We start from the raw sequence: 26035 nt of genomic DNA on the forward strand, positions 1-26035 counted from the left end.
CAGTGAGGTAAAATGTCACTAAAAATTAAATTGCAGTAACGATGTTTCACAATGGCTGAGGGACTCTGCAACTTGACCTCTATGTTATTATGCAAATGAAGTCTCAACAAAGAAACTAGTACATGACCACAGTGTAATCCCTCCAGAAAATAGCCTGCAGTACCTTGGTCTGTATAACAAAAGCTGCCACAGATGAAAGACTTCACTGACAGCTCTTCCAGGACAGGGAACATTTAAAGAGCCAGTGATTATGCTTACATTCACACTTGTATTGTGGTTATTAATGGGTTTTTGGTGATGTTTCATATCCTAGTTTCAGAAACTGAGAGACTGTGGGATGTGAACATCGCATCCAAATTTTTGATCACGTCTTTGCACACATGTCCTCAAGTCAAGCCACATATGAATAAGTCCCTCTCTTCTTCCCTTAAAGCAGAAGCCAATTCCAGCAAAATGGTATGCATCTATGATTAGGCAGCCAGAAAATAAAGTGGGGTGTCTCCGCAGCTACTGAGGTAAATCAGTCAGTGCAGAAATGAAAAACACACCTGAAGTGACGCAGGCGATTAGAAAACTGGATAATGTATGAAGGGAGACAAATATTCAGGTTACAATGCTGTAATAGTGTACAAATCATGCCAAATCAGATCAATGCCAGAATATGAAATCATACCTTGGATACCGATATTCATTTAAATTGTACTTTTTTAAATGGTATTTTGTCCAATTAGGGTTTTTATTAAGGATGCTAGAAAATCATAGCTTAACCACATTTATAAATCTCGATTTGAAAAGAAGGTAAAGGTACTCTATTTGTTACATACACATAGCAAAATTCATCCTCTGCATTTAACCCATCCCTGAAGGGAGCAGTGGGCAGCCACTGTACAGTGCCCGGAGACCAACTCCAGATTGCCATGCAGTACCAGGTCAAACAACACTGACTGGAGAACCTACCTAACACGTTTTTGATGGTGGGGGAAACTGGAGTTAAAACCCACGTAGACATGGGTGGGAAACTCCACACAGAAAGGACCCGAGACCTTCTTACTGTGAGGCCACAGTGCTATCCACTAGGCCACCGTGCTGCTCTTTTTGTTTGTTTGTTTTTTGTTTTTACATTTAACAATAATTGTGGTTTACGTTTTAGTTTTGTATGTTTTGGGTTTGGATAATATGGCAAAACTTTAAAACCTGTCATTCATCATAACTGGCATATTATGTTTAATGGTGTCATTGTGTCTCCAGATCTTATCAAACAACTAGGGGGGAAACACTAACATATGTATGTAACTAAAATGTGGACAAAGCTAGTAAATATGCACAACTTGGAAAAGGAGCAGTCTCTGACACAATTTGACAAAACAAACGGACTGGGAAATTTTAAAATCAAACAAATACACATTTGCATTTTAACAATGAAGAGTAGGTCAGTAAGTCAGCCAGAATATTCACTGTTACATTCCAGCAAAAAGCTATTTGCAGTGGTGGATGCTTTTAAATGAATTTCCCCTTTCATACAAAGCAGTTAAGTGCACAAAGAGCTACATTTGTATTCATAAATATTTATAACCTTAAAAATGTATATATTATTTTTAAACTATTTTTAGAGTTTAAAAGGGGAAAAAGTTTCATCATCATGTAAGGTTCTCCTCTGGGCATAGTTTTGCATGTTATACATTCAATATAATATGAAAATGTTAATTCCTGTCTTTGAAAGCTCACAGATTTTCCGTAAAGGACGATCCACATTTGTCAGAAGACACAGCAGCAGTGTAGCGTTTTTCGACTGTGGCAAAACAAAAATAACCTGCACAGTCAGTTCATTTCAGTTAAAAGCTTGTGTTCATAACAGTAAGGTAGGTGGGGTCGCAATTGCCCTCCATATAGTGGCGAAACTACACTTTAGCATCTTACAAGAATTTGAAGAAGCTTGGTGCCATTCCACAAAGGAAGGCAGATCTGAACACACCAAAACGGTCCAGTTAGTTCAGGTTCGTGATGAAGAGCTCCAGGAACTTAATAAATGGGTAACCACACCATTGTGGCACAGTCAAAAGTCTAAGGTGGGGCAGGCAATCTTGGAGAAATTCGTAAGAGACAGCTAGATCTTGAAAGTACCCCACCTCCCTCCCTTCAGGCCTTGCTAAAAAGCCACTCCCCGCAAAACCCACTTTAATGCACAGTGAGTGCAGAAGTGTGAGCAAATAGGTAGGTAGACAGGGAAGTTGCATAAGTTTTGTGTCTGAGTATTTGATTCATTGATTGCTGTCTGGATATAAAGAGAATTTCAACAAAAATAACAAACAAAAAGATTATGAAATAAATTGTGTACCCCACCTTTAAGGGCTCATAAAGCACCTCAGCACTATGCTTATCTTTGTAATTGTCTCTTATCTGAAGTCATCTGAATCTGAAGACTATATCAGCCTGCTCATAGTGGAACTAATTTTGGATTATAACATCTATTTATGTCAATCCAAATCCCAACGGCCAAAGACATCAGGTTGGAAAATGCTGCCCTATGCCACTGAAGGCTTTGGCAGGTCACCCTTGCCATTACTCCAACATTCTTCAATAGGTTGTTTTTGCCTGAGGAGGGTAACTCTAGCTGGGCTACTAGCCACAGTGTCACGTACCCCTATCTGCATTTTACTCACAACCCCTTATTACATCTTCCCATGTACGTATCTGTAAACCCAGTGAGGCTTGATAAGAATAAATAAGACACCATACATCCATCCATCGTCAACCGCTTATCCTGCGTACAGGGTCGCAGGGATAAATAAGACACCTTACCCTTAAAATAGCCTTGCAGTGATAGTAAATGAGCAGCCTCTACTCAGTAGGGCATGGGGTTCATGTAATGTATGACTAACCTATATTTTGTCAGGTTAAATCACTATTGTTTTGACTGCTCTATCAATCCTGACATTACCTTAAGGGGTAAGAAATTGACAGTGCTCTGATAAATATGATGAGACAACGTTTCGTTCGTAAGACAACAAAATGCTCAGTGCTGAACCACCTGTCTGACCCCTTTAACCACAGTCAAAGACTGCCTCTTCTTTCCTTCTTGCCATCAGTAGTTTTTCTGAATCCCTTACTTTTTTATTGCCCCCATGGTGAGAAACACATTCTGAGAGAAAGGCTCCCACAGTTTATTTTTTTCAGTTGCGTAATTTAACTTCTTTTCAACTTTTCAATATCATCAAATTACATTATTACATTTTCAGACAATCCAAGGAAGACGGGGATTTGCCTTTCAGAATCCAATAATTGAAAAACTCTACTTCTTCATAACATCCTGAGTTAAAGCACACAGAAGGTAGTATACAGCTACCTGGGATGTACTTGCAAAAGATACTGGTGGACTTCCAACATGTCTATCTCATTCCATCTCATTTGTTTAGTTGTAATTCCACCAATGGACTAAATTGCCATTCCATTCACAAAATAGTTGCAGAGCAGGGGGAATTAGTTTGGATATCCTGACCACCTGATCAATTAACTCTCTCTCTTTGGAGAGAGTTAACTACAATTCTCAAGTAGCATTTCAGTAAGAAACACAGAGCTTAAAATTCTGCTGCGTGCCCCACTAACATTAAGTGGAAGCTGACGATTATACTTTGTAGAAACCTGATAGTACATCAGAAGCTTAGATTGGTTCACTTTCATATTCAATTTTCATTTGGTAAATATGGCAGGGATTTCTGTTCCTTATGGCAGCAAGGAAGAGTTCAGGTTTGCATGTGCAGTTGAGGCTCATGGATATTTTAGTATTTAGAGACTTCGGAACTGACTGAAAAAACACACTTTCTCAAGAAACAAAATTACAATGATTCAAATACATAAACCTAACATCATTAAATTGTCCATGAGGCAAATGTGTTTCTATGTTGAGGAACCTCAAGGATATATATATATATAAATAAAAGAAAACTTTCAAATGCTTCCATAAATAGTGGCTCCTCCTAACTAACCCCCTGACCCCTAACCCCTCACCCTAACTTCATTTATTTTTACAAATGCTACAAATAGGGTGGTGATGGCGCATAGACAAGATGCTTGCCTTTGGTGTGGGAGACCTGGGTTTGATTCCCACTGTGAGACATCCACCATTGTGTCCCTGAGCAAGACACTTAACCCCTCGTTGCTCCAGAGGCATGCGACCTCTGACATGTATAGCAATTGTAAGTCGCTTTGGATAAAAGCGTCAGATAAATGTAAATAGCTCCTTCATTTTTTCGCCCATCAAACATTTTGACTTGCATATCCATGTCCATTTATGCACCCAGGAAGTCAGTAGCATTTCCCTCCAGTCCTTCAGTCCTCCCATTGGCTAGCCTGCTCTCCTCTCAGCAAGCCAGGCAGCTGGTCAGCTATTAGTCCACCTCTCTAGCCAGCCATTAGCCCTCATTAATTCTTCTAACTTATCAGTCAAGCTTGCAACTATCCATTCACTCAACCATGCATGTATAGTCAGTTTGCTGTGTGTTGTATGACTGTGTGCTTCTGCAAGGCAGCTGTGAGCCCGGAAGCTTAACTTAGTGAAGTCAGAGGGAGAATGAAGGTTGGAGGCACCACAGGGAGATGGACAAGGGACACACATACACAAACACACACAAACATACATATACTCTCTATATCTATTTCTGTCTCTCTTTTCCACATGTGTCTGTTCCCTTGCTTGCTAAGCCTTGGTGCAGTGAGTAAACACAGCTACTTTGCACTTCCGCTCCATAAACTGCAACACCTGCCCCCAGATGGGCAGAGTTTGTGTGTGTGTGTGTGTGTGTGTGTGTGTGTGTGTGTGTGTGTGGATGTAATGTACTTAACTGTATATTTGCAGCTACCATAACATGATATATGATAAGTTTCATAACACTTTCTGATAATGCGTATTTAATGCTCCGTTCATAATGTTTAAACTAACCGGGGTTATTTTAGGAGCATCACCCTGCTAAACCAATACTGAAACCATGACAGCCTGCAGGGCAAACAGGCTAAATATATGTACATTCTCATAGGAAACATAAAAAGAGAAGGTAGGTGTTGGAGCGCAACAGCACTCTGGATGAATGCCGCTACAGCGGAAGAATTTGTACTTTTCTATACAGTCCTCATTAGCTTCTTGGCAAGACACCCTATGATCCAGAATATCTGCTTATATGCAAAGTATAATTTGGTCAAAGTGATTCGTTTTCTTTGAGTTATGACTATTTCAGACTAGCAGTGATCACCTAAGGGGAAAAAGCAGTTTACTAGCCACCCTAATGATCTCATAGTGTATGGACAATTGCGAAATGTGCAGATCCCACAAAAACAACTTAATAAATCCAATAATGAAATACTGAATAAATTCCTGAAACTACATGAAGTCAAAGCAATGACTGTTGCTCGTGTCTGTTGGAAATGGTATCCGATCTCATCCTTTCTTTCAGTAAAAGGATGTCAAAGCCAATCACCAACACTTACGTAGCAATTACCAGATCCATCTGAACTCCTTATTATTGCAATTATTAGTCAAGCATGCCTTGAAATCACACATGACCTCAGACTATTGTCCGAACAACGTGAGGTCAGTCTACCGCTGAGAGGAAAGATGTGACCCATGTAATGACAAGGATAACGAAGGAACAGGGCTTTGAATCAGGGCCTGGCTTGTTTTTATTTTTGCTGTCAGAAAAGCTGCTTTTGAGACAGGATATTGGTGATTTTATAAATGGGAGATTAGGGAAATGCTTGGGTGGAGTGGGAGGTGGGGTGCTAATGGCATCCAGAGTCTACGAGGCAGCCATATGTGAAAAGCTTCTTTAAAAAAATGCAAAAAAATTTTTGACCAATTTAAAAATCAACTAAAAACACTCTTCTCTGAAAATAATAACTAGACTTGCAACTCCTAACTCTGAAGTTAAACTAACTTTCTCAAATAAATCTTGAAAAACACTTTCTGCTATTAAACAGTCTTTGCAATAAATGGCATGACCTCCACAAACTTGTTTATCATTTTGTCACTTTCAAGTATGTCTGTAATGCCTGCTCAATTGTAGCTAGTAATAAAATAAAGATTGAGTACATTTTGAATTTAACCTAACAAAAGCTTGACAGTTGGCATTTTGGCTACGCTTGCGTTTGCACTTACACAGTTCACCTGCACAGAATATACAGTATCTGCCATTACAGAGGACTTTACTGCAGCCTGCCAATGTGTGCGGCACCATTTTCCTTAAATTTATTTCTCTCCATTTTCAACAAGGTATGTGGAAAACAGCCAAACTTGTCCAGATGTCAGGTTGAGGTAGGGATGTACCATTTTGGGAGGGGCCACTCATTTACTCCCCTACAGTGGGCTTGGTTTGACTTAATGGACTGCGTGTGTGTGTTTGTATGAGGAGATAGAGCTCGTGAGCGCTCAGCTTTATCAGCTCGGTCCACACCTGAGTCAACCCACAATTATCAGCCAAACCACAGGGACTCTTTCTCCTGAAAATGTTACAAAACCAGGCAATGAAAAGTGGCAAAGTCGCACAGCAATTTAAAGGCACAGTTTTTTAAATTAAATTTTTGATAATCAGGGCACAGTGCAGCAGCAATTACAGATAAAAAATTAAAAAACTATGATGAAAAAACACTTGACAAATTTATTTCATTTTAGAGGCTATAGCTTTTAGGGCTGTTATGGAACATATATCCATATCCATTAAAGCTCTGTGAATAGCGTTATCAGACCAGTGTTCTTTTCTCCAATTGTTATTAAACATATTTTGCGTTATAGCACCTACATGTTTATTATCTCATTTTTTAAATCCTGTTGAGATGCCTCAAATTTACAAAGTTAGCCAAAGTAGAAAAGCACCTTGCCTAAAAGCTGTGTTCTTGTCTAAATAAAATTCACAAAATGTCTCTGTTTTGAAATAATTTAGTTTAATAAGGATAAACAAGGTATAATTATTCATACATTTTCAACTGAAAGTGGGATCTATATCAATTACATACTTGATCTGATCTGTACAGTTTTGAATATTTTTTTAAATTATTATTCAGAAAGACTTACATTGACATGACCATGGACACACTTACATAAGTCTACAATGTGTACATGTTGGCCTGCACAGATAGCCTTTTCCTCTTGATAGTATGTGAAGGAGTGAAGGATCCATATGGAGTGAAGCCAGTTGTGGGAGGAAAAATACAAGGCAGACAAGATTTAACCACATAATTATGTCTCATTAATGACATTTAAGATAAACCAAAAAACAATGTACAAACTCTATACTTCCAACAAAACCGATAAGGTTTGGAGTAACAATTTTGTTGGAGACCCTGTTTACAAACTGCAATTGATTTCTGACAGGAACGCCCATAAACTCCAATGACTGTGAACATGTACTACTCTTCTAACAACTACTAGTAACAGAGGCAAGATGTCAGTGTGTAGCTGCTCTACTGCTATTGAAGGGTAGATTTCATTTGAATTATACAGGAGATGTATTTGATCATTTCATCCATATGCACATGAAACCACTGCTTGTAATTATGTAGTGTTTACAGAAGTCCTGTCAGTCAAAGCTCTGGAAGATAAACGGTGTTAACAAATCTAAGCGGTCTAGAATCAGCGGAATAGCATGCGGACTGTTGTAGAGTTGTCTGTTGTGAATTTTTCGTGAATTTTGCTTTAGGGAACTGTTCTCACTCCACACACACACACACACACACACACTCTAGGCAGCTCTAAATATGTTCAACCTTCCACCCACGATCCATCCCTGAATTTTGTTTGTGAGCAATTCGTGCAGCTGTTGTGTTGGCGTGTGCGTTGTGTGTGCACCTAAAACTTTTGTGCCCATGCTTGTAGGTGTGTGTGTGTGTGTGTATTTGCCTACAGAACTATAGCAAGCTGACTCAGCCTTGACAGTAGCAATCGGAAACAGGAGACAAGGACTTGGCTAACAACAAAAGCCGGCAGCAAGGTCTGATGCACACACACAGACAAAGACACACACACACTTTTCTCTTTACCTGCCATAATGGAAATAACTGTATATCTTATCTTAAACAGATCAGAGGATTTAATTGTTTCAAAGTGATTCAAAGTCAGTTGACGGTAAAAAAAAAAAAAAAAAAAAAAAAGATAAAGAAAAGAAAGCTGAGCAATGTGTGTGCCAGAATGTGCGATTAAAGCGGCTTGTGTGAGAGGAGGGCTGGGGGCGGGGGGGCATAAATATCGGCCTTTTCTGGACACTTGTGCTTTTCTACTCTGTCACTCTCTTTCACACACACGGCGGACCAGCCCACTTCCTTACCAACCCCATCTTTCACAGTGCTGCCCGGACTTCCCACTGCAATTACTTATAAAAACTTTTCAGGGCCGCCACACGTGGTCTGGTTTTTAAAGAGCTGCATCCCCCTCCTCACGTGGTGTGGGGGGTATTGAGTCGTCACAGACCCCCTGAATGATCACCGAAAAATAAGGCGGCGTAGACAATAGCTCGTCTTGATGAATTCAATTCTTTCAGGACCCTGTACCGTTGTCCAGGCAGCTCCGGGCAAAACAATCGTTGCTTTGATAGTCCAAGAAACACACACTCACTCAGTTGCTCTTAGAAACTTCCTCTAACTACTTCCGAATTAGGATCTAAAGATAATATACATATGACCGGAACTTGGGATTCGTTCAGTTTTCCTATTCCTACAAGTCTTGTTTCTAAGTCTTCTAACAATATGTTTCCGGCTGCTTAAGCTGTTGTGAGGCACAACTAATAAAGAATAAACATCAGCACGCTCGCCTCTGAAGCAAGAAAAAAAACAAACAAACAGAAAAACAATTTGACAGCTTGAACTGACCTGGTCTGCAGTGGAAGCGGCAATGGTGTTCGAATCGGACATGATTTGACGCTGTGACCCAGTGGTGCTTCTCTGCTGGCCACTGTAGGCTCCTTCATTCACACCTTGCCTTTCAGTTCCGCAGCGAAAGAGGGGGGAGAAAACACAGTATACCCTCCCTTTTGCCCTGGCTTGATTAATGCCTGAATTACTTTCACCTCATTTCATCTGATGGAGCTCTGCTTCCTCTCCGCCTCTCTTGCTCATTCGGCATGGTAGCCCAATGCCACCCCCCCCCCCCACACCCTCCCTCCCACCCCCACCCTCCCTTCCTTCTGTGATTCCAGCTTTGCCTCCCCTCCATCCATCCCTCCCTCCTTTGCGCTCCTACTTTTTACTCACCCCTCCCTCTCTTTTTCTTCTCACTCTTTTACTTTCTCTTTCTGCCCCCTTTCTCTGTCGTATTTCACCATTTCAGGAATATGCGCCCACCCTCCTTTGCCTCTGCCGTCCACCTCCCCCCTTTTCCCAACTCCCACCACCCAAAAAAAAAAAAAACACAGGAGAGATCCCCAGTCTTTTCCCTCTACCTCCACAATGAATGGCTCGTTGTCACTCCAGCACCTAGGCTGAATACAGAGCAAGTAAGCGGGAGAGGAGGACCGATGGTGGCGGCGGCGGTGGAGGGGACAGGGGGGTGTTGAACTTCTCGTTAAGCTGGCCGGAGTAAAGTGGGGGGAGGTCTTGAGCACCCATGGGCTACGGCCAAGCTCTCTCTCTCTCTCCCTCACTCTTTCTCCCAACAGATTAAAGCAAGGAGACATAAAAAAAAAGTGAGGAGCCCACAAGTGAGGAGCCCGCATGCCTCCCCTTCTTTCTCTCTGTCTCTCTTATTTCTTCCGTTTGTTTTCAGAGGCAGCTGCTGCAACTCTGCAGACCACCAACAACTTCCCTTTCAGCGGCACTTGACTCTTCCAAATCCTCGTCCGTCTCTACACCCTGACATTGCCAATGCCCACCCCGCTTCCCCCTCTGCCGTGTCACACCAAGCGCCCAGTCGAGCCAAAGCCCTCCTCCTTCGCCTCGTCCGCGACATGTTCACAGAGTTACACCCTTTCAAATTCAAGCGCTTCCCTCCTGAGCCTCTGTTTTGTTGCACACATTGTTTTGCCTGTTTGCCACCATATGGCTAATGGCTACCCACAACAAAAAGAGTGAGGAGAAAGCAAGGAAGTGAATGTATGAGAGGACAAGGTAAAAGTGCATCCACAAAAGGGGCGCAATTGAGAGATCAACAAAAACATCTCTCATGGAGCAGAAGGAGATGAGCCGTCTTTCAACGTGTCACTCATTCTCTGACTGGATGTGGTGCGAGTAATGTCAAAAGTTGACAAGCAACTGGCGCCTGGCCTAATGGGTGTTTGATAGTCGTGGACAATGCCCACTGCCGCTTGAGTGGAGGTCCTCCAGTTATGTTAAACAAGAGACGAGCAACGCAGACAGGATGCTGTTCATTTGTCTATCAATTCAGAGGATTAAAATCTCACAGGGAATCCAATAAAGGAATCATTACCATATACCCGCCTTATTCAGTGTGCTGAGAGGAAGTACTGAGGGCAATGAAAACAAGCGCTCCCAACAAATAGTCGAACATATTGACACATTTAGTGCAGACAAATGATTGTGTAGGGGGTACTATGACACTTTCTGTATTACTTTCATATTTCTTCTTTACAGCAATTGATCCATTTTACAATATCTTTTTGTTGACGATGTTATTTTGTGTATATGTTTGTTTACCCACTTAGTTGAGGTTTTTAGATAGTTTGACCACATTGCTTATACTTATGCATTGAGGCCAGGGTAATATATCAGCCAATATTAGCTAATTGCATATCAGTGTTGGTGTTCATGTCATTCGAAAAGTAACAGTATAGTACAGAAATACCAAACTAGGTTTGAGGTCATATAGAAACAGTGTAACCTTTACATAGTTTGTACTGTGAATTGTCCTGCTAAACTAATTTAAAGGATCCCTATCATCATTGTTCATGTCACGTGTTTATGTAAAAAAAAAATTTAAAAATCAGCTGATGTATCTTTATCAAATATCAATATCACTACTGGCCTCAAAAAGCACAGTATCCATCTGGCTTTAATTATGACATAAAATGTTTTCAGTAGTTATATGACACAAGGTAAACCTTCCCATTGGTGTTCTGAAATAAATACTGTAAATACAGCCACTTTCATGTTTACCATTCAAGCATGATACGGTCTGATAATGTACAATACATCTGTCTAGTGTTCTGGAAGGGCTATATATATATATATATATATATATATATATATATATATATATATATATATATATATATATATATATATATATATATATATATATATATATATATATATATATATATATATAACGAGCTTCACTATTTGTGAGACCAAATTTGTTTTAAATCTTCAGAGTGAGAACATTTTTGCGATATGTAGTCATGAGCTGGTCCTCACTTCTTTAAGGGACTATTTCAGGGCTGACAAAGAATTGTAATATTATAAACGTGTGTGTGTGTGTGTGTATGAGTGTGCACATTTCATAACTAAACTATGGCAGATCATTAGTTCATCCTCAGGGATCCAGCCACTTCTTACTAGCTCTGCCTCAGGAGGGTCTGTTGGCCTCAGATTAGGGCAGATCTAATGAAAACCTTAACAAGTGCACCCACCCACAAACACATACACACACTTAACTACACTATAATCATGCAGGCAATAAGTGTGGGGACAATCAGTGAAAATTATGAATGTGAATGAATGAATTTTGGCTAGGACAAACAGATCCTAAAATAAATGCTTGTTGTGGCTACAGCTGGCTGTTTGTGGAGGGAGAAGTACTTTTTTCGTTAACTAATTGCCCTATTATGTTAGGTCATTTAACTTTAATTAGAGTTGCACAGATGCTGCTGCTGCTAATAACAGCATCTTGTTAACATTCTCACTTGTTTCTTTATATGTGTGCTTGCTACAGTGGCTCGTAAAAAGAGAACAACAATGTGCACGATTTTCACTGCATTGTCAAAGGTGCTGAAGCCTGTTGATGTTAACCAAGAGCCTGAACTGTTATCACACCTCACTACAAAGTGCACCTCCATGTTTGCCCACTGCATACGAGAACGTCTTTATTCACACTAAGCAATGTTGTTTATGACAAAATAACATGCTTTTAAAATGAAAATGATGCACGTGCAGGCAACTGCGCCTTGTCAACGTACATCCACTTGTTTATGCCACCGACAGGCTCAGATTGTTATTTTATACACATTGACGTAAAAACATGGGAAAATAAGGTCCAGGTTTAAAAATACAGATGAGACATTTAGTTTGTTATTGAGAAGATTACAAAAATTGGCAAACATTCGAAAATGTGTGACCAGAAACCGCTAGTGCAGGTGCTAGTAGCTTGCGCATATAAACAAGAATAAGCAAACAGCAAAGGAAAAGAGCAGAAAGACAAACAATCAGAAGGGCATGGAGCAGAACATTGATAAGGTCATAATGGATCTTTTCTTTCCTCCAGGCTTTCCTGTCAACTTCCAAGCACATGCCAACATCTATTATAGGTAAAACTAAGGCCAAACACAGACATTGATCCTAAACTCCATCACCAAACACACAACACAAACAACAAATGACGACTATTAACAACGTCCAAAGAGAGACTGAGAAAGAGTATTCCTTTTCCTCTTCCCTTTTAAGCTCCAGCTCTGACAAACCAATATCCTCACTGATGACCATAACAAATAGGCAGTAATTTGAAGATTAATATAGCCTGGGTCTCACGTTTCTTTACTAAGCTTTTAAACTAGACTTTTAAATCATGCAGGTAATAAGATGTGCTTGCAGTATGATTTCAAGCACACTGTGCTATAATTAGGAGACAATTTTTGAGTTTATTCATACAAACAGATGAAGGAGACAGATGAGCAATACAAATTCAGTAAATTTAACTATGATTCAACACAAATGCATGCATCCTGGCCTGTATGTTTGAAAACACTCAGGGTTGTAAGTGCTTTTAGGGACAGTAAAATCATGTCCTCCTTTTTTGTTTTTGCTTTTTCACAGTTCACACATTCTTTGAATTGTTATAGGCTGGAATAGGTACTACCTTTGGCTTTAACAGGATATCAGTGTGTACTTAGTGTGGGCAACTGAGTCTTGCTGCCAGGGGTTGTTTTTAGATGAATCTAGTTAGAGAAAGGCAAGTTCATTTTAATCTGATAACTACGCAATGGTTTACTGCAGGAGCAAATCATACTTAGACCAGAAGTTGGCTGAAAATGATTATGTTTTTCGACTAACCACTCAAGCCGTGCTGGCATGGCGCATATGGTGCAATTGCTGTTAATGGTTTTGCCTTGCCGTGCTTGGCAAGTAGATAACTGTTCACAGTACAGTACGGTAACAGGACTCCACTTTTATTATTACCCCCTGCAATATTTAAAACTGACCCACTAACCACTGTGACCAATCCACCAATGTGTCCCTGAGAAGGACACTTAACCCCTCGTTGCGTGCGACCTCTGACATGTATAGCAATTGTAAGTCGCTTTGGATAAAAGCGTCAGCTAAATGAATAAATGTAAATGTAACCAAATAGTAGAGAGTATCTCCATGTCTTGTTGTGTACATAAACTTTCATTTGAGTTTGGTCAACTCAGTGACAAACACTTTGCATTTCCTGAAGCTGCTTCACACTAAAAGCATCCAGCTGACTTGCAGGTGGCAAGGTTTTAATGTGAAGCAGCAGAAAATGTTCAGTTTGCAGTAGCTTTAACTTAACATAGCTCTGTTACAGCTGTAGAAAAAGTTAACAGTAAAAAGTAAAAATTCTAATGTCTCAAATGGAATGGTAACAAACTGAGGAAAAACAAAGCATTTAGGGTTTCTTTAGAAAGTCCACAGTTTCAAGTCCAGGGTTTAAAATCCACAATGTGTTTATGGTGAAACTATGTGAGTATGAATAAATATTCAGGTACCTTTGGTGTCTTTTTGACTGTGAGTGTGGGGAGGGGGTAAGAAAAAGGTGACAGAAAGATACACCACAGACAGAAGACGTAAGTCTGAAGAAAAGAATAATCTCTTTCCTTTGAATTCTTTTCATTTCATCTCCTCAAAGCACTCTTATCTGTGTTGACAAACAAATTCAAATACCACTGCATACTCGTGAAAGATATATCTTTCCCATGTCTTTCTTTTACAGTTTCACAAAGTTTTGTGATCGAAAAGGCCAATGAAACACAATTATGATTCACTGAAGAGTTACAAAACTATAACTTTGCACAATGTCATTTCAATTGGAGCATTGTTAACTTTCTGTTGCCCTGTGTTTGCATGTCTTTCCTCCATAAACTGCATAAAAGAAGTGAACGTAGCCACCGTGACGTCACCCATTGATTTGTGGACTACTGTTCGGAAGCCTCAAGTTTGGCATCTAGTTTTTTTGAAAAGTATGGCGCTGGGAAAGGATACGCAGAAGGATACGCTTCTGTCCTGACAGCTCGCATTGGTAGCGACTTGTCAATCACGATGTAGCCATGCCCTAGAACATGCGGCTTTATCATTATTATCATTTATCATTATCATGCTATTTTCCTCTAAATGGAATAATACTTACAAAATGAACATCATGCTGTATTGAAGAAGACTTGAAACTAGCGATTGAGACCATAAACTCAATAGGAAAGTGTTTACTGAGGTAATAAATCAAGTAAGAAGTACGATCATTTTGTCATAGTCTTCTATACAATCTGAATTCTTTTTGCAACCAGTGGAGTTGCACCCTGCTGGCTTTTAGAAAGAATGCAGGTTTAAGGTCCTTCTGCACTGGCTTCGCTTTTCAGACCTTTTCAGACTTCCCACAGTCGAAAGGTGATGCCTATAGTGTTTGCTTGGGCACTATCACAATATTACGGTATTCCAGGGTAATTAAAAATCTAGACGGTATGACTTCCACTACCATCAAAAATACAGCAGTTGGTAAACAACTATTGTTACTCATTATTCTATGGCCAACAAGGATTTAAACCCAGCAAGATACAGGTGAAACTCGAAAAATTAGCATATCGTGCAAAAGTTTATTTATTTCAGTAATTAAAAGGTGAAACTAATATATTATATAGACTCATTACATGCAAAGTGAGATATTTCTAGCCTTGATTTGATATAATTTTGATGATTATTGTGTACAGCTTATGAAACCCCCAAATTCAAAATCTCAGAAAATTTGATTACATGAAATCAATAAAAAAAAAGGATCTTAAATACAGAAATGTCAGCCCTCTGAAAAGTATAATCATGCATATGTACTCAGTACTTGGTTTGGTCTCCTTTTGCGTGAATTACTGCCTCAATGCGGCATGGATGCTATCAGCCTGTGGCACTGCTGAGGTGTTATGGAAGACCAGGATGCTTCAATAGCGGCCTTCAGCTCTTCTGCATTGTTCGGTCTCATGTCTTTCATCTTTCTCTTGGCAATGCCCCATAGATTCTCTATGGGGTTCAGCTCAGGCGAGTTTGGTGGCCAATCAAGCACAGTAATCCCATGGTCATTGAACCAGGTTTTGGTACTTTTGGCAGTGTGGGCAGGTGCCAAGTCCTGCTGGAAAATGAAGTCAGCATCTCCATAAAGCTCGTCTGCTGAAGGAAGCATAAAGTGCTCTAAAATGTCCTGGTAGACGGCTGCGCTGACTCTGGACTTAATAAAGCACAGTGGACCAACACCAGCAGATGACATGGCTCCCCAAACCAACACAGACTGTGGAAACTTCACACTGGACTTAAAGCATCTTGGATTGTGTGCCTCTCCATTCTTCCTCCAGACTCTGGGACCTTGGTTTCCAAATGAGATGTAAAATTTGCTCTCATCAGAAAAGAGGACTTTGGACCACTGAGAAACAGACCAGTTCGTTTTTTTCTCCCCCTTTAGCCCAGGTAAGACGCTTCTGACATCGTTTGTTGTTCAGGAGCGGCTTGACAAGAGAATACGACATTTGAAGCCCATGTCCAGGACCCATCTGTGTGTGGTGGCTCTTGATGCAGTAACTCCAGCCTCTGTCCACTCCTTGTGAAGCTCCCCCACACATTTGAATGGCCTTTTCCTGACAATCCTCTCCAGGCTACGGTCATCCCTACTGCTTTTGCACCTTTTTCTTCCACTTAACTTTCTATTAATGTTCCTTGATACAGCACTTTGAGAACATCCAACTTCTTTTGCAATTACCTTTTGAGGCTTTCCCTCCTTGTGGAGGGTGTCAATGATGGTTTTCTGCACAAGTGCAGTGATAAAGCATGGTATATTCGAGGGTTGTGGAACATGTTTAAATATGATTGACTTTCAAATATTTGTTGTCTTAAACATTTACAACCAAAAAGAAACTTCTGTGGATAATAATGCAGTCTTGTGCAGGCCTACAGGATGTTGTCCATTGATTTGTTATTTTCACTCAGGCCATCCATATGATAAATACAAACACATTTATTTACTATGAGGAGCTTTATTGTATTCTGTGTTCTGGGAGATATGGGCTTTAACTAAGTAAATAAAAACATTTAAAAACAATATATAAAGCCTCCTGCCTCACAGCTTGACTTCTTGTCCTTTAATATCCATGGATCAACCTGTATTTTATAGTTAAAAGCTAATCTCACATGGAGCCAATTGTCATGTCTGTGCTTATTACATCCTCCTCTATCTATGTATCTGTCCCTTACAGCAATTAGGTTAATATCTATTCACCTCTCGTTAGCTCAGCATGCCTGTGATGGGACGTCTGACTGTGAAAAGAACCTTGAACTGAAGGAACCATCGATCGGCCTGAGCATCCAGAGCGGTGAAGAAAAGCTGACAGTGGACGGTTGAGAGAAGATATGATAAGAGAAGAGAAGTGAAGACAGAATGAAATAAGTGAAGGGAAGAGCAGTGAGGAGAGAACGTCACAGGGTTGAGGTTCACAATACAGGACAAGCACCACAGGAGCCATAGAAAAAAGGGAAGAAACACAAAAAGCTCAGTTTTGCAACAGCAGGTCTGCTTTGTCCTGTGCAACAAAAGGACAAAATGCATTGAAGAGCAGTTGGAGGGAAAATCTACTTTTTTTGTTCAGCCAGTGGCGAAAGAAAGTGTGTTTTAAAGATGAAAAATTGGGGAAAACCTTAGTTGCAGAGTGAATAAAAAAGAGAAAAGAACAGGGAGATAAATAAGAGATTGCAAATGGAATGGCGAACAAGATCCAAAAAGGTGAATAATGTTTGTCCAATGGTCCAGCTGACCTGAGCTGAACACAACCTGACTTGGTCACTCTGGACACCCATGGGAGCAAGACAAATGATGGATAGGAAGACAGAGTAAAAAAAGGGAACAGACAGACATTTCCAACGCTTGGTTTAACCTGAAGTTTCCATGATAATTTCTCTACCCATCCCTCACTGCTTTGGCTGGGAGGGCCCCAGCTGTTCAGTCTGTATAAATAGCGTGAGGCTTCGGCTCGGACCCCCAGGGAGACCGGGGCTCATTGGAGAGAAAGCATGGGTATGAATCAGGCCGGAAAAAGCACACAACATACACATTTTGACAAACATATGGGACCATTGCTGGCGATGAAAGTGAGGAACATGTGACTAAAGTTGGCCTCACGTGGCAGCAGTCACTGTCGTGCTTGGAATGTGACAAGAGAGGAACAGTGAAAAGCAGGGACAGGAAAAGATATGAAATATGTCTTCTTCTTTCACTAAAGCAATGAAATACCACCTTAGATGCCAATGAGTTAAGATCATCTTCAGGTTGACATCACAACCCTAAAAACAGAAAATTAGCTTTTCTGTCTATGTACCAACATACAGCAAGTACTTGTCTCAGTCAGTTTGGAGATAGAGATTAGATAGACAGTGATTTAAAGTGATCTATTTCCACTTTTGGTTTATTCAAATCATCACTTTTTTCTTTTCTTAAAATGACATGTTCTTGTTATTAGGGGTACAAATGGTATTACATAAAAGGTTTATGTAGAAAATATACAGTAGAATGTACATAATCATGACTTTCTTTATATTGATTTTCTTTGGACTTTTCTATGAGAGATGCGACTTTATCCTGTATGTTACATTTGTCATAAGGCATACTGACATTATTTTGTCAATGTATTTTGTTTGCTATGTTAAATGTGGGGATATGGGCAGGTGAGAAAACTATTGTTTTATATATAAAGCCATGTATGTATTTGGTTTATGTTTATGTATATGTACTGTGTGGTTAACTTTTTTGTCTGTACATACATCAAATTTTTTATATGCACTCACAATTTGTAACATCTCATACAATTTAAGAGTTGAGTGTTTAATGGCTTAGAACATTATGATGGAAATATATGATGGCCATTCCCATGCTCAATTATGCCTCAAACGTTGTTGCAGTAATTTGTGTAAACATTTTTAAACACTCGAAAAATTGCTAAAAATAGTCGAAAATCCCTCTAGAATACCACATTAAGACATCAAGATCTTGCGGGAAACCATAAAAAAATTATACTGTGATCAAAAACTCTTGAGTTTTGGAGATTTCTGTAAGATTTGCATTTTCCGGTGAACACATCTGTTCTGGGAATTGCTAAAAAAAAACTTATTTTTAATATACCTAAGAAAGCTATTAATCCCCTCAATGCCCTAGGTCTGTAGTTTGTAAAGTTTTATGAGGCTGTTATTATCCAAGAGATCACAATAGGTAATTATATACAGTGAAAAAAATTGTCTCAATACAATGAAATGGCTACTATGGGGACTAATATCCTCACACATTAATACAATAACAAGCAACTCAGCCTTTCAGTTATACAAAATTTATACAATTCCAATACTGTTTGGGGACCCCAGTATGTAGAAACATTCAAATGCACCATTTTAAGAATAGGTGAAATAACGCATTCATGCTGCATCCCAAAAACTGCATTGTTCTGGGGATTACTATAAAGTGGGTTTGTTAAGTGGAGACTGGTGGGTATCCATAGAAACCTTTTTCATTCAGATATCTTAAGGTGAGAGGCCAAAGGATCACTTTCAAAATGGCTATGCCAGTTTTTCCTTCGCCAAAATTTGGAGCATTATTCAGTCCCCCTCCTGACGAGCGCATGAGAGGGGACCAATGGATGCCTTAGGATATCTAGTTTTATATGATACCAGAGACGCTCACAAGTCTCTGAGCAAGAGTCCAAGTCAAGTCTCTCGTGGTTATTACAAATGTTGTATCACCTGCTGCGTTCAATCCAGGTTGCTAATAAAACTTCATAGCTATAAGGAATACTGTTAACCTGTTTTTCATTTACAGAGCAAAACCATGTAATTTGCAATGCAATTAATGACAGCTTATTAAATACTGTAAGTCAATAAAACTGTGACGTTGCATGATCAACAATAAATCTGTCTGTTTTTAACTTACAGAGCACAACCATGCAGCCTAATGTACAATGGTCTACAATTAATTACAGCTTATAAACTACTGTAAGTAAACAAACCCTGTTGAGTTTAAAACCCAGTGTAAAGATAACTAAATAATACTGTAAAGTTACATGGTCAACAATAAAGCTGTAACATGTTTTTAACTTACAGAGCACAACTATAATGTGCAATGCAATCAATGACAGCTTAAACTACTGTAAGTCAAACACACCCTGCAGACTCTCAAACTAGTCCATAACTAAATAAAACTGTAAGGTTAGGCTACATGATCAGCAATAAACCTGTAACCTCTTTCCAGCCAACTGTAATAATTAACGTGATGGCGGCCACCGGGACGTAAATGATTTCGTTAATAGACCACCACAAGTTTGGCAAGTAAACAAACGCTCGTTCATCTTTTCATAACGAACGACAGTCAGAGTAAACCTCCCGTAGCTCGTAGCTGAAGCAAGAAGCAATCTAACGTTAGATGGCCAATGCTGAGCTAAACATGTTCACTTACAGGGCTCCCTAAGAAATCCATCAGACAGCTGCAGCTGATTCAGAATTCTGCTGCTCGAGTCCTCACTAAGACCAGAAAAATGGATCACATCACTCCAGTTCTGAGGTCTTTACATTGACTTCCTGTATGTCAAAGTATTGATTTAAAAATCCTGCTGTTAGTTTATGAATCACTATAAATCACTGAATGGTTTAGGGCCAAAATACGTTCTTCTTCTGCTTTGTTATGAACCATCCAGACCTTGCAGTTCATCTAACAGGTCTACTTTCTGTCCCCAGAGTCAAAACTAAACATGGAGAAGCAGCGTTCAGTTTTTATGCTCCATATATCTGGAACAAAAAACTCCCAGATAACTGCAGGTCTGCTGAAACTGTCAGTTCTTTTAAATTAAGACTGAAAACTTTTCAGTAACACTTTCTATGAAGGTCGTCGCTATAATGACTTATGCATATATTTATAACACGATACAATGCGTCCATAAGACATTATAACAGTTGTTATGATCACTTACAAACATGCATTAGGCGCTATAGCAAAGTTCATAAGTATTATGACCTTTTGATTTAATGTTTTATAACTACAGTAATAGTAATACCAGTTTATATCAATTTGCGGCAAGAATCTCCGACCACGTTCCATAACACATTATAACCACTGACTCTGCCTCGTTATAAATACACTTTAGTCACCATTTAGAATTTGTGATATAAAATGGAATAATAGCTTATAGTAATGTTTAAAGTTATATAGCACGTCTTTGTTTGCTTTAAGTAAAGTGTTAAAATATCCATCCCTGTATAATATATTACAGGTGGACATAATACCATATGAACTAATTTTAAGACCTTATAACACCTAATTGTTTGCTTTAAGTAAAGTGACACACATTTTGCGCAGGAAAACAACTTTTATTTATGTTTCTTCACTTTATGAACAATCTGTATGGATTTTGAACATTTTGCAGTTTAGCACAAAAACACAACATAATTACATCAAGAAAACTCGTCAGGGGGGTGAGAGATCGCTCAAGAGAAGACCTGTTGCCGACCATATAACATCACGTAAGAAGAGGCTCAGATGTTTTCACAGATGAAAGGCGAGCCTATGGACAAGCCCTAACAGATGTAGTGGACAATTAAAGAAAACCGCTTCACAAAACGTATTAAAGGACATTTAAAATTAATTGAATGGGAATACTGTTTGGGCAGTAGGGGTGGGAATCTCTTGGCACCTCACGACTATTTGATTACAATTCAGAGGGCGGCGATCCATTTTGATGCATCTTTTTTTTTTCTACGTGAGTTCTGGATAATTACTAAGAATTTAATTTGCACATTAAAATCCTAAAGAAACGTCTCCTCAAGTGCTTAAAAGGACTAGTTTACATCCCTACATACAGTACATCCTGTTATTTAAATTATATTTTAGCTTTCAGAGGAGTCTGACAGCTGATTGTTAAAGGACACTGGTGACCAGGAGGAGCTGAGGCTAGTAAAGTAAATCAAAGTTAAATGGTGACTAAAGTGTATTTATAACGAGGCAGAGTCGACGGTTATAATGTGTTATGGAACGTGGTCGGAGATTCTTGCCGCACATTGATATAAACTGGTATTACTATTAGTTATAAAACATTAAATGAAAAGGTCATAATACGATATGAACTTTGGCGCCTAATGCATGTTTGTAATTGATCATAACAACTTTTATAATGTGTTATGGACACATTATATCGTGTTATAAATATATGCATAAGTCATTATAACGATGACCTTCATAGAAAGTGTTACCAACTTTTCTTTTTACCACCGCTTTTAATTAAATTAAAGCCATTGATTGGTACCTTTCACTGCACTGTAATGTCCACTTTTCATTTTCTTTGTTTTTAGATTTTCAGTGCCCTGATTGTACACCGCACTGTAACTTTTACTGTCCTGTTTTACCCTGTATTTTATTTTGTTTTTATAATGTGTTTTATTTTTTCAATTCCCTTTGTTGCTCACTTTGAATTGCCTTGTTGTTGAAATGTGCTATACAAATTGCCTTGCCTTACTTTGCATTTGATTTATTACCTCAGTAAACAATAAGTTTATGGTCTCAATTGCTAGTTTCTAGTCTTATTTAATACAGCATCATGTTAATTTAGGAAATTACGGCCCAATTTAGAGTAAAATGGACAATAAAGCCTTTAGGGCATGGTTACCTTGTGACTGACAAGTTGCTACCGTGGCAATCTGTCAGGCGTAATAATGCCTATCCTTTCAAAATGGCAGACCACAAACCAATGGATGACATGACAGCGGTCGTCTAAATCAACTTACATTAATGCAAAATGCGCAAAGGAGGAAAACCGGGGAAATTGTTTCACCTAAAAGTCAACAGCATGAGAGCAAAACAGGAATAAAGAATGAGAGCCAAAACTTACATCTTCATTCATTTTTTAAGCCTAACTGTAATGGCATGGTCACTGTTGGACTTTGTAAACAGTAATACAGCAGAATATGATGTCATATCTATTAAGTGATATAATGTCTACTCTTGAAAATGTATCTGAGACATTACTGAAAACTCCTGGTGGGGTTACTGTAGTGAGGGAGAGCCTCCCCTCAGTGCTGAAGATCCTCAAGCTGTGAGGATAAGCACTCAACATAAAAAAAGTTTCATCACCGAGGCAGCCCGAGTGATTGCTCTTCTTCCTTGATGACATTATTTTCCAAATAACAGCTGTTCTCCAGCAGTGCTGCACCTGGATCTGTTACTGCCCAGTCATGTTTGACCACAGTCAACATGGAACCTTTCCATAATGTTTTGAAAGCCAAAAAGTCATTATTTTATCAACCAGATGAACCCAGCAATGTGACAGATCCCATGTCTGAAAGGGGGTAAAGAGGGCAAGAAAGAGAGAGAGAGGAGGAAAAGTGATAAATAATACGGGGGGGTAACAAGGCAGGAGAGGGCTGCCCGGCCCTGAGAAAAGCAGACACCCCCTCGTCCCAGGCTTATAGCTGCTATTCAACAGTCACACACACACAGAGCCAGGGAGCAGGTTGGGTTCAAGCGCAACAAATTATCTAAATATGGTTCTGAAAAGGCCTTTGAAAATAGTTCAACTGGAAACCGTTGAAAATGATAATAATACGAAAAGACACCGGGAGAGATTTAAGGGCCCCGTTGTGTGGACACAATGTCAGGGCCCTGTCCATATCTTCACCAACTTCAGAGGACGAGACAGGAAGAGTACGAAGTCCCCTTTTTCTAACTTGCTTGTATTTTTTGAGGAGTCGGAGGGATGAAGACCCATTAAAACAGGCAGAGGAGCCGGAGTGGTTTTTCCAAATGAAATGGAAAGGTCCCAAACACAACAGAGTCCTTTTTTCTCTTTGCTATGGGTGTATGGGTGTGTGGGTGTGTGGGTGTGTGTGTGTGTGGAGGCGGGGGGGGGGGGGTTGGTTACCTTTTAAAGAGTGCCCAGCAGTGGACGTGTTTGGCATTTGTGGCCCTTGTCCCTCAATTGTACGTTCGCCACAGTGGCTGCTGTTAAGCTGACGTTGGGCGCTGCCTGTGTCCCGCTTGTATTTTTCTTTTTCTTCTCATTCACCCGGTCAGTCGGGGGGTGAAATCAGAAACAGAAATCATGTCTGACTCCCCCCACCTGCCCTCATGTCTCTCTCTCTCTCTCTCGGTTCACATCTGTTTGTTGGCCCCTCGCCCCAGAGGCAGTCAACACGGTTGCTGAGCACTGCTGTTAACTAAACCGGCTGACTGGCAACTCAATATGTTTCTTACATAAGGACAGAGAGAGAGGGAGAAAAACTGTCCAGTTTCACCTGTAATAAGTGTACTCTGGTTATGTGGCACACATGGTTACCCTTTATTGACAATACACAGCTCCAGAGGGCATAAGCAATAAAAACATATTGGTCAACAGACCTGCCCATGGATCGTGACTACAGACAACCTAACATACCAGAATAAACCAACTTAAAAAAAAAAATAGAATCATCACATCGCCAATGAGTCCCAAATTGGCTCCTGGGTCACTGTTTGGACTGCACAGTTTTGTCACAGCTTCAGAGCAATTGTCACAGCCTTGAGTTACTAAACAGATTGTAATACTTCCCTTTTGTCTACTTTAGTACATCAAACAGACTGTGCTGTGGTATATCTTGTGTGTGTGTGTGTGTGTGTGTGTGTGTGTGTGTGCAAATGTGTAGTGTATGCGTTTATGTGGGTTTAAGTGTCTGTGAGTACTTGTGCAGCAGTCTAAAATATGTTAATGTGCTTATGTAGTATTATAATGTATGGACCTAATGTATAATATTGTTTCATTATGTTTGTGTGTGCGAGAGTGTGTGTGTATGTGTGCGCACCCTGACCTCGGGGAGGTTGTGGCAGTGGGTTCCACTATTTCTTTCCATTTAGTTTCCACTTCACAGCCTACAGCACACATTAGCCACGCAACCCCTGGGAAATGGTGCGCGCACACACACATACACTGAGTGACACACTCATTCTCTCTCACATCCACCCACATACACACATACACACACACACGCACACACACACACAAACGCACAAAGGCTCCCCACTCAGGGGGTACACAGAACTGTGGGGTAATCACATCCTTACAAAACCACATTCCTGTGTATTAACAAGGTGACTGTTGCTGCAATGTTGCACCTTTTATTATATAGCTACCATTTGATTTAAATAAGAATAATAATTACAATATGCATATCATCTTCTCTACTGTGTGATGTCCACCCCAGCTTGCTAGTATTGCAGCACTGGTCTCCTTTATGACAGCCCTGTTCTACAGTGCAGCATTTGGCTGCATATATGAGTGAAAATTAAAGTGACTCTGAAGTCTGACGTCCATTTTGACAAAATACACAGAACTGCTAAGCTCTGACTTTGCTAAATCTGTTATCACTCCTCACATCTTTCTCATTAGCAAAGGGCAGTGTACAAAACATTCAGGTAGCAGCTTCTCATTTTAAGCCCACACCGACGATCAATTAGACTGTTGCTACTTATTGTTAATTCCTTGAGTACTTTGATGACATGCCAAAATTAAACTTGTCTGTTGTAGGGGTTTGTGTGCTCTCTGCAAGCCAGTGTCTGTACTCGGCCACAGATGGTTTGTGAGTGGAGATGTCCAGCTGATCGTGTCACCTTAATTTCATTGGTTGTATTCTCCCAGTTAAACTTTCATTCATGTCCTATCAAAAAATCAAGATGATCTACTTAATAGGTATTAGTATAGTATCGGATCGGCCTTAGTATTGGCAGATACCCAGTATTAAAAGATTCGGATTGGAAAAAACTTGATCGGGACATCTGCAGTTTACATTCCAAATCTGGTGAAAATGAATGTGTTTTTGATGACACCTGTAACTGAGTGTGCGATGGTGAAAAGTTCAAAATTCTACTGTGATATACCCAAAACCCAAGAATGGACTGCAACTAACAATTCAAGTGAAAAGCTCTTAATATTGCAATGTGTGTTGTGAACGAATATCATTGATTAAGAAGTTAGAAGTAGTGTCATTTAATGTCCAATTAGAATTCTTAATTATAATTTCCCACACGGAAAAATTGGGGAAAACAGCCTGACATTAAAAAGGTTGCCAGTGTAAAACTTTGATCAGAGGCCAGTCTTTGGTGACCTCTTCCTCTATTTGGCCTTCATAGTGATAGAGGGCCAACAGTAGCCTGCACAGCCAGACATATGAATACAGCGCTCAGTAGACCTCCTCCTCTCACATCCCTATACATACACACATACATTTTAAAGACGAGTCTAAAAGAAGTAACTAAGGCACAAAAACAGTAAAAAGCTAGTGCCAGGGCACCATCTGCTCTGCCGTTTAGTGGAAGTGGTGGCTTCCAGGGCGGTCAAAGACAACGCAGGAAGAATGAGGAGAGGGGGCTCCCTTTGAACACCGTGAACAAGCTGAGGAATTAAGTTTTGGACAGAAAGAGTCCCGGCAGAAGGCTACCAGCCGAGCCAAGCGGTAGCAGGAAGCGAGCGCCTTGTGTGTCACGAGATTTACGGTGACAGGTCCATCCACCAACCATCTGGGCCGGTATAAATAAATTTAACCAGACTGTAAAGAAAGGGCAGGGCCTTACACTTATTCTGCACTATGTTGAGAAAACACACCAGGAAAAGGCAATTTCTACTCTCTG

At 39.9% G+C, this 26035-nt stretch overlaps 1 protein-coding gene across 2 annotated transcripts in view; it reads right to left on the reverse strand.

The window, feature by feature from the left end:
* slc6a9 (solute carrier family 6 member 9) overlaps positions 1-26035 on the reverse strand; it is a 79282-nt gene that overhangs the window by 37458 nt on the left and 15789 nt on the right. Inside the window, exon 1 of one of the 2 annotated variants that reach the window (XM_038718759.1) lies at positions 8848-9095. The exons of the other annotated variant lie outside the window; for it this stretch is intronic. Within the exon in view, the coding sequence (XP_038574687.1) occupies positions 8848-8889 (42 nt within the window). The 5' untranslated portion in view covers positions 8890-9095. Of the gene's footprint in view, positions 1-8847; positions 9096-26035 lie in introns of those variants that run through there. 2 annotated transcript variants of the gene reach the window in all.

The sequence above is a fragment of the Micropterus salmoides genome, unplaced genomic scaffold (assembly GCF_014851395.1).
Source record: "Micropterus salmoides isolate LMB-PRFRI ecotype aquatic unplaced genomic scaffold, ASM1485139v1 Ms_hic_scaffold_14, whole genome shotgun sequence".
NCBI lineage: Eukaryota > Metazoa > Chordata > Actinopteri > Centrarchiformes > Centrarchidae > Micropterus > Micropterus salmoides.